The sequence below is a fragment of the Ctenopharyngodon idella genome, chromosome 18, assembly GCF_019924925.1.
Source record: "Ctenopharyngodon idella isolate HZGC_01 chromosome 18, HZGC01, whole genome shotgun sequence".
In the NCBI taxonomy this organism is placed as follows: Eukaryota; Metazoa; Chordata; class Actinopteri; order Cypriniformes; family Xenocyprididae; genus Ctenopharyngodon; species Ctenopharyngodon idella.
In genome coordinates, this window is record NC_067237.1 from 19944958 (window position 1) to 19961499 (window position 16542).

The following is a 16542-nucleotide window of genomic DNA, read 5'->3' on the forward strand; positions in this document are numbered from 1 at the left end:
AAGACGTTTGAGCTTAATTGTCTCAGCCGTTCGCTTCGCGCGCTTTACGTGCATGAATACTCTGAGAGGAATGACAGGGATTGCTGAGGTAAGAGACTTCACTACATAATACACGACACACATTCAATATTTTGTAGTTTTTCAGCACGTTTTAACATCAACAAAGTACATTTCGCCTACAGTTAAATCAAAAAAGGAATAAATATAAAGTTAGAGCGCTGGTAACGTCCCTCATATCGACACCAATCACGTGTTTTGTTGTAATGTCGAATTAGTTACGAAACTTGTTAAAATCTTTATTAAATCTTTCTGCTTAGCATTTGTGTAAGCTTATTCTGCAGTTTTATAGACCTCAAACACGGTAACGTTCATTAATTCTACTCTTGACAATCATAGTTGTAGTCTAACATGGTTTAGCAATTTGAGTTTACCTATTATACCATCAGGTGGCAGTCTTAGCCCAACATACTTGGATTGAAAAACTAAAGCTATAGTTTGGTCACTTCCTTAGTCAAAAACATGAATTCAAACAAGAAACATGAATACAAAAACCTTCACTTCAAAAAGAAATCAACATGACACTTTTATTTTTATTCAATAAATAATTTACAGTATTTACAGGTGGTGTGTGGCACCGCTTTAGTCCTACATACAAAAACAGACTAAGCTGTCTGGTATCTCCCATTCAATGTTAATACATTTGAAAACATTATCATTCACTTTTCTTTAGCGTTACAAGTCTGATAACCTTTTTCACCATCAAGTTAAAACCATGTAAGAGCTAGGTTAAAGAGAATAAAAACATAAAGTGCTTTTGTAATAAACAACACATGAACACCGCAAGTCACACGTTTCCTACCTAGTATTTAGTTACTAAGTAATATACTCTTGTTCCAAATTAGATCGTAATTAGTCCCTTATCTTGTTTTTGTGGTGTTTGTGTACACAATATCCCTTTAAACTTAAAGGTAAATTTCACTACACCCTCTGATGTACCAAAAAAACAGCACAAAATAGTATTTGCCGAATCACACAAACTTATATACATGTCACATTACACATATAAATCCAAAAAGCACTGACAACACAAGCACACTTAAACACAAAAGTCATTACAATCATTTTGTATGCTTTCAAATGTCTCTTTAAAGCCATGAACTGCACCAACACAAGCTTTCTTAGCAGTAGTAAGGCTCGCAAAACTTTACAGTGTAAGAATAAATTACTGTGAAGTCTCTCAAAGGATTCTTTATGTATAATTAATATCTAAACCATAATTTCATAGTTCAAACTTCTTACTAAGAGAAATCAAACACTGATAAGAGACAACTGTGACAGATGACATGATGATGTTATGTGGGCTTCATATTCCACAAAGACCTTTCCAACAGTCTCTAAACATGGCCTATAAAACAATTACACTACCAAGGGTGCAGTTTCACTCTTCAAAATAGTGGTGCTATGTATCATGTGACTTTAGCTCGCCAATACTACTACAGCTATTTACAATACTGAGTGCCAGTAATCCTGAGCCTGCTAATAGCTTAAGAGCGAATGCCCTCATTTCAAATGTCACAAGAAATGCATGGCAGATGTTCATAATAGCTCCTGCACTGGTCCATCCACCATACTGTAGTTAGCAGCACCTTCTAATATTATACACAATCAGAACATCTGGTTTGAGCCTAAATACTTAAGTGAACCACAAAGGCCCCATGAGAAAGAGAAAATTCAGCTGTTTGGGAAATTGTTGGCACCATGGCTTGTTCTTTGGCAAAACGCCTCTGCCATAAATTCACAGATCTACAGAGTCGTGAGCTAAACGAGGCCTACAGCACAGCCACGTCGACACCCTTTTGAAATGGAGAGCAAGGCGTTGCTCTTTAAGAAGCAGTAAGGATGATTGATGGATCGGCCTTGTGGGTCCCATCTCAAACTGCAAATATTGTATGGAGGAACTTGGCTCTCTCCTGGATATATATGTTAATTGTAACCTACTGCATACTGACGTGATTTTTTTTTTTCCATTAACATGTTTATCTGAAGCAGTTGTGCTATTTTCAAAGACAACTCTGTCTTGGGCCACACCATTGTATGGCTTGAATTGTTTATTTTTCGACTTGATGGCATTTACTTTGTGAATAAAGAAAAGAAAGTTATTCTCTATCCACCTGAAAATTTGTTCAGGCTGAATTCGAACACCCAATTTGACAATGGTGTGAATTCAATAAATGTTTTTTTTTTTTTTTTTCAAAATGATAACACCTAAGCAGTATGAGTGTAGTTTAAAGTCTGCTTGACACTATGGTTGACACCCCCTTTTATATATATATATATATATATATATATATAAAATGTAGGAAAGAGTTCTTGGCAGGTAGTAAAAGTTCTTACTGACCCATGAACCACCACACCAGAGCTACATTAGGACCCTGGGTGCAATATACAGCTATTATGAAACACTTCACACACACTCTCTCTCACACACACACATTCATGTAATCACCCACACAATAACACGTTTTTCTCTTGCACACACATAGACAAACTATACAAAAGGCCTGATGTTATGGCCTATTAATTTTCTCTGTAGACAACATGACTTACTAGTCTGACACGGCCTTGGCCAGGGGGCTTTCACTAGAAAGCTAACATTTTTCCAGAGCTGGAGCTTCTTCAAAGAGAGAACTCCTGCTGGCCCTCCATCGTTTGGAGACGTTAATAAAAGCTCCTGTCATGTCCTTCAACCTGGCTCCGGGAGACATACTTCACCTCTCACTTGGCATCAAGTGAACTGAAGACCATCTCCAAACTCTTCTTTCTGCAAAGGATCATCCGTCTCTCACTCCTGTCAGTGGCACGTCACTCTGAGAGCAAGGATGGTTTAATCTGACCCGAGTCTTAGGCTCTCTCAGCACTGCCTTCTCTGTCATTGAGCAGTTATGAGATCAGCAGGATGACTGCAGAGATGGGTGGATCTCCAGGAACGCTTCTGCTTTGGCCTGATGAATGAACGTACGTGATGATAAGGTGAGATGAGTCCATGGCGTGATACAAGACACACAAGTGTGAAAGCCTTCGGCAGAAGCTCAGGCTCTAGCTGGGAAGCCCAGCCTCTGGTAGATGGAACACAACACAGTGAGAGTAGCATTTCACATGCATACAGCTTCTTACAACCATCTAACAAGGATATCCAATGGGGACTACAGACAAATGGAACACGAGTCAGTCCATAACTGTACGACAACAAGGCTGATGAGGACTAGGAAACTAAAACCCAATTTGTCTGAGGCAGAGTTGAATATTGTATCCTTTTCAAAGAGGTGGTATTTGTCTTTGTTGGAGTGGAGCATTTTAACATCCTCAAAGGCATAGTAGGCTGCCAGGGTGAAGTTAATGTCCCCAGAAGATAGCAGGTCAAAAACACAGGATTGGAAGTACAAATCCTCCACCGGTAGACGTTCTTTGCACTTGGCCATGGCTGACTGATAAGTGAAGCCTTGGGTAGGACTGCCTGGCCGTCCCCTGCCTAAGCCGTGGCTCTCTGCCGCCCGCGCTTTGAATGTCCTGAAGTCTATTCGCTGGTTGGCAGGGCAACCATGCAGGCAGAGGTAAAGATCCTGGTTGTCCTGGTCCTCCACCGAATTTACGACCTCCTCTGGCATCCGCACCGCAAAGGTGAGATAACGGCCAACTTGCCGAACTACGATAGTGGTGCCGATATAGCGTGCCTGGATCTCCACATGTTGTCCGGGCACCTTCTCTACCACACGTAAAGTGTTGGCCCCATGGCGGTCACCTCCATTCTTTGAACCATCAGCAAATGCAGCTGGAAGCTCGTCAGTCTCAGCGTGGTACATCTTCTGGTCTACACATTCTTGAAAGTTTTTGAAGATGATTGTTAACTGTGGTAAAGAAGTAAGAGTGAGAACCAGTGAGAACAAAACATTCACAAAATTATTTAAATTGTGCCATATTAAGATTAATTATTATTTTAGGCGTAAATACATTAAAACGCAAGGAACAGAAAACAAACATAAACTGAATTGTAAAATCTGTGCTAGGGTTGTCAAAAGTACTGACTTTGGTACCAAGTCGAATGTACTGAAATTTGAAAAATGTGACGATACTGGCATTTCCCCCTAGCATTTTGAGCAGATGTTGAGCAAATGACATGTCTGTGATTGGCTATAATCTTTCAAACGCTCCCATGTGTATCTGCGTAAGCGCTCTGTGAAGAGCGTCAAAGATGTCTATTTACAATGACCAATCAGAGGGGTTTTATGAATCCGCTCAACAGCACTCAAAATGCTAGGGGAAAATGCTGGTATCGTCAAATTTTTTAAATATCAGTACCAACTTTGTACCGAAGTCAGTATTTTTGACAACCCTAATCTGTGCTAGTTAACGCCAGAATCAGATTTTAGAAAAAAGTAGATAAAAAACAAAGTGTACAAAATTTAAAATGCAACATTTGTTCAATCAAAACCAGCCAACAAACAGCAGCCAGACATAAAGTGTTTTATGCACCACTGCATATGGCAAAAGATGGTCACTACTCCATTCTGCATAACTGAGCCTTGTCTTTATAAAACCAGAGGACTGTGTAGTGCAGACCCTCCAAGCCCAGAAGCTTTCGTAATGTCACATTTCAGCAGCAGCTCAAGATACAGGGGGCCAATGTAAACGCACTCTGGAGAAACACAGGTCCAGTCTATGTTACAGCAGGCCTCAGTATGCAGACACAAAGACAATCCATTCATGCTGCTCAGAGCCTGCCTGTGAACCCCGGATCCAGCTCCAGGGAGTGGACTTGCGCCAGCTAGAGAGCACAGCCTGCACAGGGGCTAATTAGAGAAGGCTGCTCCTACCTCTGACTCCTCCAGCAAGCTGCCATTAGGGGGCCAATGGACTGCTGACACATATGTGACCTCGGGACGTCCAGGCTGCTCTGATCTTGCAAATGATGCATATGAGTGTGTGTGTCTACGTCCGAGTGGAGACTTAGTTAAGCCAAACCACCCTATAATCACTAATGGTGCAGTGAGCTGCCCCCCTGTTAATGCCACCCACCCAAGGCTTGTTTTTCGCAGGACAGCGAGAGCTTGTTCAATGCTATCAATAAACAAGGAACGTCTTGTTTGCACATCTGCCTGCAGACCTGTTTTCGCTTTTGTCTCTGAGCCACTGTCATTTATTTAAAAAAAAAAAAAGCCAACTTAAAAATATCATGATCCCTTTCCTTTCCTACAAGAATGAACTGTGGGTCCTTCTACTTAATGGGGAATCATTAGAGGTTTTTGATGGCAGAAAATTGCTCTGTTTCTTAATGTGACTGAGTACAAAGTACTTGTGTTTTTCTGCCACGAGGAAAAACTCTGAAAAACATTTAACCCTGGTCACACAATTACAGCAGCCAAAAGGACATCAGACATGTCGGACACATAAACTTGTAGTCCTGTGCTTTCACCTTAGGCTCCACAGCTGGCCAATTCTAAGGCAGCTCCCCAGTTTGTCCAATGGGCCGTAAAGCAAAACAATGATAATTTATGAGGTATGAGGGCCAACTAATGCAGAGAAAATATCAGCAGTTTCCTGTATGGACTGAGCACTTAGTTAAAACAACAAGACTCTTAAATCACACACAAATAATGGCAAGGACTGCCACAGATATAGTAACATTAGTCTTGACTGTCCAAAAAATAAGTAAATAAAAATTAAGGCACTTGAGCCTGGTAACAACATAAGTTATTACGTCTCTTTTGTTTCTGACATTCTTTAAAAAAAAAAAAAAAAAAAACGTTAATCAGACTTTCATCAATTGTTCCTCTTATCACATCTTCATCTGTTGTGGAACACATCCAAATGCTAACTAGAGTCTGCACTTAAGAAGTCTGTTTTCTCTTCCCACTGGTGAAACCACGCTTTCATCATTAACTAGTTCCTTGCTGAAAAAAGTTCCTTATAGGTTGAGCTAGTTGAAAAGCAGCTGGTGAAATAAGATGACAGACCAATGCTGAAATGACTTTTGCTGGTTTATGTGAGGCAAAACAAATCCTTACCTTGCTAGTAGCCGTAGCAGAAGATCCAGGTACAACAGGAGTGTTTGTAACTTGCACAGACAGGTACTTATTGTGAATCAGTGGCCAGGCTCCCTCAACTTTACAGGTTTGAAAGTCATCGTTGAATGTGCGGAGATGTGGGTCCCCAAAAAAGCCGCAATGAGTGTAATTGGGAGGTGCAGCGTTACGTGGTAGACTCCGCTCATAATGGCACACCTCTGGCCCATCAGAGGGAACGTGGATGTCCGTTTGGGGTGGTTGCTGTACTGGGGGCGGGGGTGTGCGGGCACGAGGCTGGGTAGTGGGCCCTTCTTTGGAGCAGTTGTGTTGGATCATAAGATCCTCAATACCATGTTGGGCTGAATGGTAGGCCAGGTCACCCCGGCACGTACGGGCGGTGCGACGGACACAGTTGTTGTATGCTCGCAGAGCGGTGCAGAACTCCTCTTCTGGGCCAGAGCTGGAGGTGGAGGCCCAGAACTCGGAGTTACACTTGAGGATCTTACACTGCAGAGTTGCTGTAAAGCAAAAAGGGAGATAGCATAAACACACTGGCATGGTCAAACCAAGTTTACAGAAAGCTGAAATTAAATAAGCATCAACCAAAGTGGCTGACAAAACTGATTAAGCTTTTAAATTGAAAACTAACAGTTATAATGAAAAAACTTTTCATTTATCTTTTTAATCAAGAATAGCCCCCTATATTTGTTACAACCACTCTTCACTTTTTATACACATTTCATACTTCTTATTTTAATTATTTCAGTACTAACCTTTAAATTAAGTTCAATTTATTATGTTATGTTCATGAATGCCAGTTGCTCAAGGCCCTCATAACAACACATAAATTCTCTCTACATCTGGACAAAGTGAGGCTTTAATTCCATCAGTAATAAAAAACAACAACATTCCAACCAAGTTCCAAGTTTCTGTGTTTTGCCAACTTCCATCAAGTCTAAGTGCTCTGAATGTAGTATAAAGTAAGGCTATTGTTGTCTTGTTGCCTTTTCAAAAATAAATGAAACAAAAAACTTTAAAGTAGGCCAATCAACATTTGTTGATTTTATGTGAAATTCAAAATGATTATATTCTTATTATGTCTATATCACTGGGGAGAAAAGCTCAACACTTAAGAGCTATTGTAATACAAAACGTAAAGCAATAAGCATCTAAATAGGCATCATTACAAAGTAATGAACTCTCGACAGGCTTATCTAACTTCATTACCTCACCATGAATGACATCACTTTATATTAGTAAATGGGATATGCTTTATCGAAAAAAGCTGATTCCAAGCTCCCAGTTGGATATCTAGCAATTTCACACTGTTTAAGGTGCAACACAAATTAATAGCATTAAGACAAACTGGAAGGAAGCCTTCAAACTGACATTCACACCAACAAAAGTCTATTATTTAGAAGTGCTAATCATCTCACATCAAATTTACACTCATTCACACCTTGCTTGTGCTGTCTCTTTGCATTGCTAAGCAGATTGTGGGGGTGCTTTTGAGCAAAGCACCGTGGGTGTCAGTGACCGAGGGCAAATGCACATCTGAAAAAAATCACTTAGGGCTTTAACAGAAGGGGGTAGATGTTTGTATGTGTGTGTGTGTGTGTGTGTGTGTGTGTGGGTGTAGTCCTAGGACTCTGAATGAAGACAATGCAATTTGCCATTGAGAAGAAACCAGCAGAGTCATAAATTAGCCCTGTGTAAAGGGATTAGGTAGAGTTTCATCAGCCATGCAGGGCAGGAGGGAAGGGGGGCTGAGGACAGCCTTAAAGAAACAGGATCTCTGGAGAGAAACTGGCTCCAGGACCAATGGGTGGAACACAGAGTAGGTCTCACCATTCCACAGGTCAAACTGGATATGAGATAGCCACCTGTCCAGAGCAAAAGGCCGTAATCAAAGGCAAAAGCAATTTCAAGCACATTCCCCTTCCTCGGATTACAAGAGCTGAATTGAAATCCGAAGGCTTTTGAATCATGTGGTTTTTCATCATTTAAAGATGATACCTTTCGTTTAATAAAACATGACATGCCAAAACTACACACAACTTTGTTTCCAAATGATCACGCACCAATCTTTGCTGTCCCAGTCACAGACATGCATCTTCCACCTAACCAGCTATAAAGGGCATTTATGACCATCTGATAAGAGACAATAGGCTAATTTAAGATGTCAGCGACTAGCACTTGCATGATTGCCTTTTGTTTGGCGTTAAATAACTTGAAAGAAGATGGGACACAGGGTGTGAAATCAAACTGAACACTACTTACAACTGACCAGAACCTTGACAGATCAAAACAACACTTGTAAATTCCATTATAATGACATATACAGGAATTCATTATCACATTTGGAAAACACTGCTGACCAATAATCATGTGAGAGTGCCTACACTCTTCAACACACATTAGATTTTTCTTCTTTTAATACATACTACATTGTAAACATGCCAGGATTTTAAGAGCTTTACTTGTCACTTGTCACCTTTATTTATATAACGCTTTTTAAAATGCAGATTGTGTCAAAGCAGCTTTACAGTGATAACTGGTGAATAATTTTGTCCAGCTTAAGTAAATTCAGTATTGATTCATTCGGTTGTAAAAATCAATAATTAGTTCATTTATCTATATATCAGCACTGGAGAAAACAGTGATGTCATCGTCCAGCTCAGTTCTGTTCGCATACAATGGTGTCAATGCAGGCAGATCAAAAACATTGTGGAATATCAAGTGTCCCCAACTAAGCAAGCCAAAGGCGACAGCTTTACAAACAGTAATTTTCTGTTGTATTCAGATTTTTACTGTGACATCAATGCAGGCTAGGTCATTTATCTTTTAATATCAATGATAATACTATTATATTGATTGTATGTTACTATATATATATATATATATATATATATATATTGTATGTGTGTGTGTGTTAAGGGGAAGGTATTTGCAATATTGCAATGAATTTTAGAGGTTGTCATCTATATGCACAGACATCAATACTCGTTATAGAAAAATCTCAATAATGGTGACAATAAATAATTTTAGATAAAACACTGAACATTACAAAACAAGTAACTTAAAGTGACAGTAACTGCATAATTCAGGCTGGGAACTTAAGTGTTAGTATCACACTGTGGACATGAAAATATTGCAGCTAATCTGTACACAAGTTTGTAGTGTAGTGCAGACAGTGATAATGTCTGTGATTCAACACAACACTATAATTTCACGGTCTTTTCCTACTTCTGTTCACTGTGAAGTCCATGTAGTACTACCCAGTATTTACAGTACTGTAAATTCAGACTAATTTTTCTGTGAATTTAACATATAGACCTATATAAAAATGTATATAGACATAGTTTATGACGTTTTTAGATTTTTGTTGCATTTAAGAACCTTGTTTTTACCAGTGAAGACGGTCTTAAAAGACTTTACTGTGAAATCGTTTTTGGAAATTTTGCCCCCACAAGTCGAGCGAAGGCATGTTATAGATGTGGAGGGTTCGCTTCCCCTCCCCCAAACACAACAGCACGTCTCGGCCAGAGCTGTGGGAAACACTGCGGTAGTGCAGCAGAATCGAACCGAACCTTCGCACCATTACGCTTTTATCGTACGGTTTAAACGTTGGCTTTAAAACAACTAAAATCACCAGTCTAGCTCTGCACCCACATTTGTTTTTCCGCATCTTTTTAATGCGAAAAGTTTAGATGGAAATTTAGCACCGTCAATTTAAACGCATTATGAGTGGTGCAAACTTTAAAGTTATAAACAACAACATTTTTCAAGCGTACATTATGCAGGAATGTGCACTGAGGTGTTTTAGATGATAAATAACTTTCACCAGACGTAACTGGGTCATGACTAAACAAAATACACCCAACTGCATTTACTTTGCTGCTAAGTAACAAAGCATACGTTTGTCGGCGTCATTTCAACATGTTCAACTGCTCCAAGTGTTTTTGTAGCGATTAATAGGCTACATCATTACTTTGAGAATTAAATGCCAAGATTCAAGAAACACATTCGTATAATCATTTCCAGTCTTAAAACCAGATTCTTTATGATAAATGCTTTTTCTTACCTGCTGGGAACAGACAGAGAAACAGAACAAGGAACTGGCAGACTTGTAGCGCCGATGGTCCTGCTCCTTTCCCCATAACCATCCATCCAGCACGGGACAGCGCTCCTCTCCTCTCCCTATTTACACCAGCAATGTAAAGAAACGCGAATTAGAGCAATGCTGCAACTTTCCGTTTGATTAGGAGTTGCTGAAGAACCGCAACACCCCGAAATCATTCCGTCGTACAAATATCGCTGCTTTTGTCAGGTATTCTCCGTGTTCACACATTCCCAACCCTCACTAGAAACGTGCCATCGATCTTCGAGTTTGCTAGTGTCAAGAGGGCGCAGCCTACACTGCGTAGTGCACCAATAAGAAGTCACTGTTTCTCCACCAACCCCTCACTAGTTTCAAATTACGCCTGTGCTTTGAAAAGTACTTTACCCGTTTGCCATGTAGGCTGCGAACTCAAGAAAGTGAACACATTACTTGTTACTCTTTAATACATATCTAATGTGTAAATAATACTTTCCTGTGCGAGTTCATACATTTTCAGTTCTGACAATCAAAATGAGAAAGGAAATATATTTAAATCAAGATGCAAATTTGAGATGTTGTTAGTAGCCTGTATTAACAGAATATATTACCAGTGCATGATAATAAAATGGCATTTATTGGAGTTTTATACAAATTCACCCATTAATCTTATTTGTGCACAAAAAATTCTTTAAGGTCTAAAGAGAGTTAGTGTATTTCAAACGGAGTTGTCCACTATAAATGAAAGTACAATGACCCAAAATAGGTTGGAAATTAACATTTATTAATATAAATGAACATTTATTAACAAGTTTATTAATAATAATTAAACACTAAACATTTATCAAATTGCTTATTAATAAATGTTTACCTTTTGATTATTATTATTGTTGCCTCTAGTAATTATGTGTCTAATTTTTAATTTCCAACCTATTTTGGGTTCATTTTAAGCCAGCCATATAGTATTTTTTAAACAATAGTTGGGTTAAATTTAACCCAACTGCTGGGTTTGTCCATTTTCAACCCAATATGAGTTGTTTTTAACCCAGCATTTTTTAGTGTAGTTATAATTGTGATGAGGAATAAAATAACATGATTTTAATAACAATTTATGTATTTAATTTTATAATGGAAAATGTTTTTTTAGACTGTCCAAGTAATAAAATTTACATGCTTACATAGTTGAGAAGAAATTATTAAAAGGCTTAAAGCAGGGGTGTTTAATCATGAAGGGCCAACATCCTGCAGAGTAGCTCCCACACCTCCCTGGAAGATTCTTGTAATCCTGAAGACCTTGATTACCTTGGTTCAGGTCTGTTTAATTGAGGTTGGAACTAAACTCTGCAGGACAGTGACCCTCAGGAGCAGAAATCCCTATGTTAAAGGCTCATTTAAATACAAAAGAAAGAATCAGTTTATCATTAAAACTGCAGTGGGAATGTATGCTTTATTTGTACACTATGACAAACAGCAGACTGATTATATGAAACAGAAGGGACAGAAGCTTCTGTCCAAACACTTCAAATCAGAAATGGAAGAGAAGCTCTATACCACCCACAACTAAACTGCAACAACACAATGTATGATCACCTGTTACATAGTGGTCTGTCTCTGTCAACATAAATGCATCCACCTATAAGCATCATCATACATCACTGTCATCAATGCCCAGGGCTTTCAAAACATCTCAGCCAATATGTGATATAACACAATAACAAGCTTTATATCACTACATTTCTTTCATATTTCAGACTCCCAAATTACCTTTCCTTAACATGATGCACTGCTATATGAGGCTATTTATAAAATATGTAATCTTACTAACTTTTTTTATTTGTGTGAACTAATGAGATGAAGGATGCTTCCCATCTATAAAGTATAAAAGCTATTGATTAACGCAATCTGATCATAAAGGTCTTATTGAGATCTTGACAGGTCAAGGTAATTGAAAGGTCCTACAGAAGAAGAGGGAATGTGGATATGTAATGGTTGTGTTTTAGTGGTCAGCTGTTGCAGTCCAATAGATGGCGCTTGCACAGTGGTTGAGAATGAATGATATCTCCAGAGATGAGTTCTCCTCATGCATAAGGTTTTGAAAGAAGAACCACTATATTATTTACAGTTCAACTGTGATGTCTATAATTTCAGATTAGAGAAAATTACTTGAATGGAGGTACATAAAGCCAAAATATGACATTATGGTACCTTATCATTAATGAGAAGATATAGATGGTGTTGTGAACCCAGCACCGGTGTAGTCTAACCATTTGTGAGCTTAATTAACCATCAAAAGCGTATGATTTCTAGCGCGGCAGACGTTAAAATATTCAAATTTAGAGCAAAAGAACACAGCAATCACTAAAAATCTCGTTTTTCTTTTCTTCTATTCTAATTTATAAAAAAAAAAAAAATACAATCTTCACTTTTTAGACCATTCTTGAAGCCAAAACACTGGGATACACACTTACAATGTGATGCAGACTTAAAAATCGGCAATATAAGATGCATGGCGATATAGGCTATACCATAAGAGGAGGTCTTCACATAAAGTAACCACTGCAGACTATTTTAAAATATTTTTATAAGTCATTTGTCAAGAAATCACCAGGAACCCACCTTTTTGAATGCATGGAGCTCTTCAACACTTTAGGGTTGAGTTTCTTTGCGGAACCGGGATGAAGCTTGTGGGACGAATCCGACTGAAGCGCGTGCAGGCGTGCTTTGTATCAGTAATCCGATTTTTATTATTATTTAAATCTATATATTGATGTAAAACTAGGGATGAAGCGCTTCTGTCGTCCTTGCATGATGTCCCCTGTTCCGATAATTTTAAAGGCAAGATAGGTCTTTATCTCAGCGCTGCTAATCTACTTGCGGTGTCTGATGTTATTTTCATCGGTGCCGTGATCTGGAAATGAAGGTATGATCCGTCACCCAGTTTATCGAGACACAAACGATAAAAAAGAAAACCTCGGAAATGTTTTCGAATCGATAGTGTTCTTCATTTTGCAGTGGTATTCCCAGATTCCTCTGTGGCTCTCAGGACTTGAGTAGGAAGAGCCCTCAGGGCAGCAGTGTTGATAGCGCTGGCTCGTTTCCTCGCCTCAGTGTTGTGAAATGACGAGTTTGAAAGTGTGAGGCAGAATGATCAGCGCTACAGTCTCGAACTCCCCTCACTGTCATAGTCAATGCAGGGTTATGTCTGGTAAACTAAGCCTGAAATATATGAAGCCTAGCGATTACAGAAATTATAATAGTTTATATTTATAGCATTAAACAGACTAATTAAATGCATGAGCACGTTGTTACAATGTAATTGCATAAAAAAAAAAAATTCTGTCTGTAATTCATTGTTGTTGTTTGCGTTATGTGTCTCAAAATTAGAGATAGGGTACATTTTCCATATCTAGGCTACAACTACAGTACTTCACCAATCTACTACTGTGTAAATTAATGGAAAGTATATAAAGAGCGCCGTTGTTACAAACGATCCTGGATCTGGCTGGATTGTAACACTAATAGGAAACATGGGCATTTTAAATTTTGTCCATGAATTTAATGTGGTCATCAAATTTACATTCAAAATAATCACCTGATATTGTGAGTGTAATATTGCTTTTATTCAACAGTTCTATAAACACAAAAATTATATCCAATAACAAAAAAAAAAGTAGTCAGTTCTTATTCTACGGCAAACGAAAATAATCTGAAAACAGCCAAAGCATCAAGCTTTGAGTACCAATCAACACACAGACTGAAAGCTGGTCTGGAACAGCCTATATAAGTGGAGTGGAGTGATTTTCCCTCCCCCTCTCAAAGCATTCAGCAATCATTCCACTCCAGTTCAGGTTTTTCCACTAACCACTTTCTACACAGAAACCCAGTTACGAGCGAAAACAATAACACTGACACTTGGACTTTTACATTGCACATGCTCAGCACATGTTGGCTCACAGTGGACCCTGCAGGTTTGAGTCTGACCTGGCTGCCGAACCCTATAACCCCTACAATTCTGTAAAAAAGTGGAAAAAACTTGACTTTGCAAATATCAGGGGCTGAGCCCATTATCAATTTTAGATGCGAGAAATATGCTACTGTGACCTGACTACATTATACCAGTCCCAGAAGCATGTAACATGTTTCAAACCCTGCTAAATTTGATAATTATAAAATATTAATTCAAAATTAATGACAAGAACATTTTGTTTTCGTTCTCCAGACAAGCAGCAGTCTGTCTGTGCATACTGGGGTGGATTTTTCAAGCTTTTCATTTTTTCAAGAACAAAACACCTCTTGCTCTGAGACCCGACGGCTGTTTCTGTGTTGACTTTTTCATTGACAGAGCAAAAATAGACAAAGTAAATGGCAATATTGTGTGTAAAATATAAGTAATTTAATATTAACTAATAAATATTTATCTGAATGTCAAAACACCTGCAGCCTATTCTGATATTCAGAACAACAGCATTTTTGCAACATTTACGTGACTGTTTGAGGGGCTGTTCACACAGAATGCATTTTTGCAGTAAAATGGGAAAAAAATACATGCTTTTTCTAAAAAAAAAACCTGAACTTCTTCTAAAAACGCAACTGTCATGCAAAAGGCCCAAACACAACAGTCAAAGACATTCATCTAGCACATAGAAAAAGTGCAGTAGAATGCAAAAAATGGCAGTTCAGCACAAGCTCAATATCATTAATAAAAGCAAACAAAAAAAAAATGTCATCTTTGAAGGATCACTCGCTTGGGGTGTTACAGTACAGTTATTGCATATCAAATCAAACCATTTGCCATATCAATTAAAATTGCTGGAGTGTACACATAAGAAGGAAAGAAAAAATACCCAGCGCTTTCCAAAAAAGCAGAATATATTAGCTGCTATAGCCAGGGACTGCTCATGCTTCTGCTATAGAGGACATGAGAATTAGCTTTTTGACTGAGACTGGTTGAAGTCAACCATAAATAAACAATCTTTGTTTATCAATGTTTGACAGCCTAAAATTCACTTTGACTTAATATAAATAAATGGTAACATATTTTATTTTCAATGCTTTGACACTGTCCACTTTGACTATGACGGATGCTAGAGGGAAATCACCTTTATATTAATCTGCTAGTTTTCAAAGGAGAGGCTTCCACCCTGGTGTGAAGAGAATGGCTTTACAACAGCCGGATACTGGACATCCACCTCAAACACAGCTGGCGGAGGACAAGAAAGAGGGGGGTGCAAGGGCAAACAGACAAGGCTTGCTAAAGCTATGCGTTCAGTTGACATACGTTTAGCTGACATCTGAGCGATAAACACAGCAGTTGTGAAGAATGCGTCTTTTACATTCAGCACTGCAATTAAAAATCCAGCATGAGCATTAGCAAGAAAGGATAAGAGGAGGTGAAAAGGACTGTTAGATATTTTGTGCAGGAAGACCCAGGCAGTGAGAGTGTTTAAAATAAAGAAAAAATACAGCATGAAGTAATAATAAAAATAAATGGTGAGAAAAACACAATACGTGAAAATGGGAATAGATAAAGAATGCAATAATGGTCAGACAGAAAAAAACTACATAACATAAAATATCATAACAAAACATCAGGGCCACACAGCTACATAATATCATGCATATATGTCTCAGTGGTTACTGACTCAGACACAAAAACAGATACAATCAACTGTAGTTATTACAACAAGAAATGAAGAAAAATCAATAAGACCCCTCCTTTATTTGCTCCTTTTGATTTCCTTTCTGCTTCATGATTGAATACTGACAGTGCCAATCTCATTATGTTTCATGTAATCCATTATAGACACTCTGTCAGTTTTAGGCACATCTTAAAGCCTTGGCCACTATAACACAATATGAGGTGAGGACTTGCCAGAGAGTGAGGCATTCCAGCCAGTAATTATGGAACAAGACCGTGGGATCCCGATCTGGGTGAAAACCATTAATTTTCCAATTTGTTTAATGAAAAGGCAGAGGACTGGGCACTGTCGATCTAGCCAATGTTTATTTTATGAATGTTTATGCAAGAGCCTGCTGTAGGAACACTATGATCTGAAGCATGGTCACACATTTTAGATGTATGCTTACAACAATGCTGAAAGCATGATCAAAGAAAGGTTTATCTAATTTCTATTGTGTTGGGTGTAATTAGGTAGATAAGTTTAAAGAATGGCTAGCCTGCCATTTTCCCCTTTGTTAGAGGGGGACTTTATCAGCGTATATGGGTTAGTGAATATCTGCACTAAGCTTTCAAAACAGCAGCTTAAACAGAGCTGTCGCCATGTTATCTTCTTCACAGCTCAACACAGCACAATGATGAAGTATATATGTGTAGTTTAAAATTTAAAATTGCTTTCAAGTGTACCTTGCTTTAATGTGCAA

At 38.5% G+C, this 16542-nt stretch overlaps 1 protein-coding gene across 1 annotated transcript; it reads right to left on the minus strand.

The window, feature by feature from the left end:
- Positions 1–570: 570 nt before the first annotated feature.
- Positions 571–13322, minus strand: rgma (repulsive guidance molecule BMP co-receptor a). The gene is made up of 4 exons (XM_051871224.1): positions 12778–13322; positions 10147–10262; positions 6063–6580; positions 571–3905 (listed from the first exon to the last, which is right to left on the minus strand). Exons 1-4 carry the CDS (start codon positions 12789–12791, stop codon positions 3204–3206), a joined length of 1350 nt encoding a protein of 449 aa, XP_051727184.1. The 5' UTR covers positions 12792–13322; the 3' UTR covers positions 571–3203.
- Between the last annotated feature and the right edge of the window lie 3220 nt (positions 13323–16542).

Bases quoted from the DNA above. Each gene is read 5' to 3' on its own strand.
- rgma (XM_051871224.1), bottom strand. The intron at 6,581-10,146 runs GTAAGAAAAAGC...TTTGCTTTACAG, and splicing joins TCTCTGTCTGTTCCCAGCAG to CAACTCTGCAGTGTAAGATC. The intron at 3,906-6,062 runs GTAAGGATTTGT...TCTTTACCACAG, and splicing joins CTGCTACGGCTACTAGCAAG to TTAACAATCATCTTCAAAAA.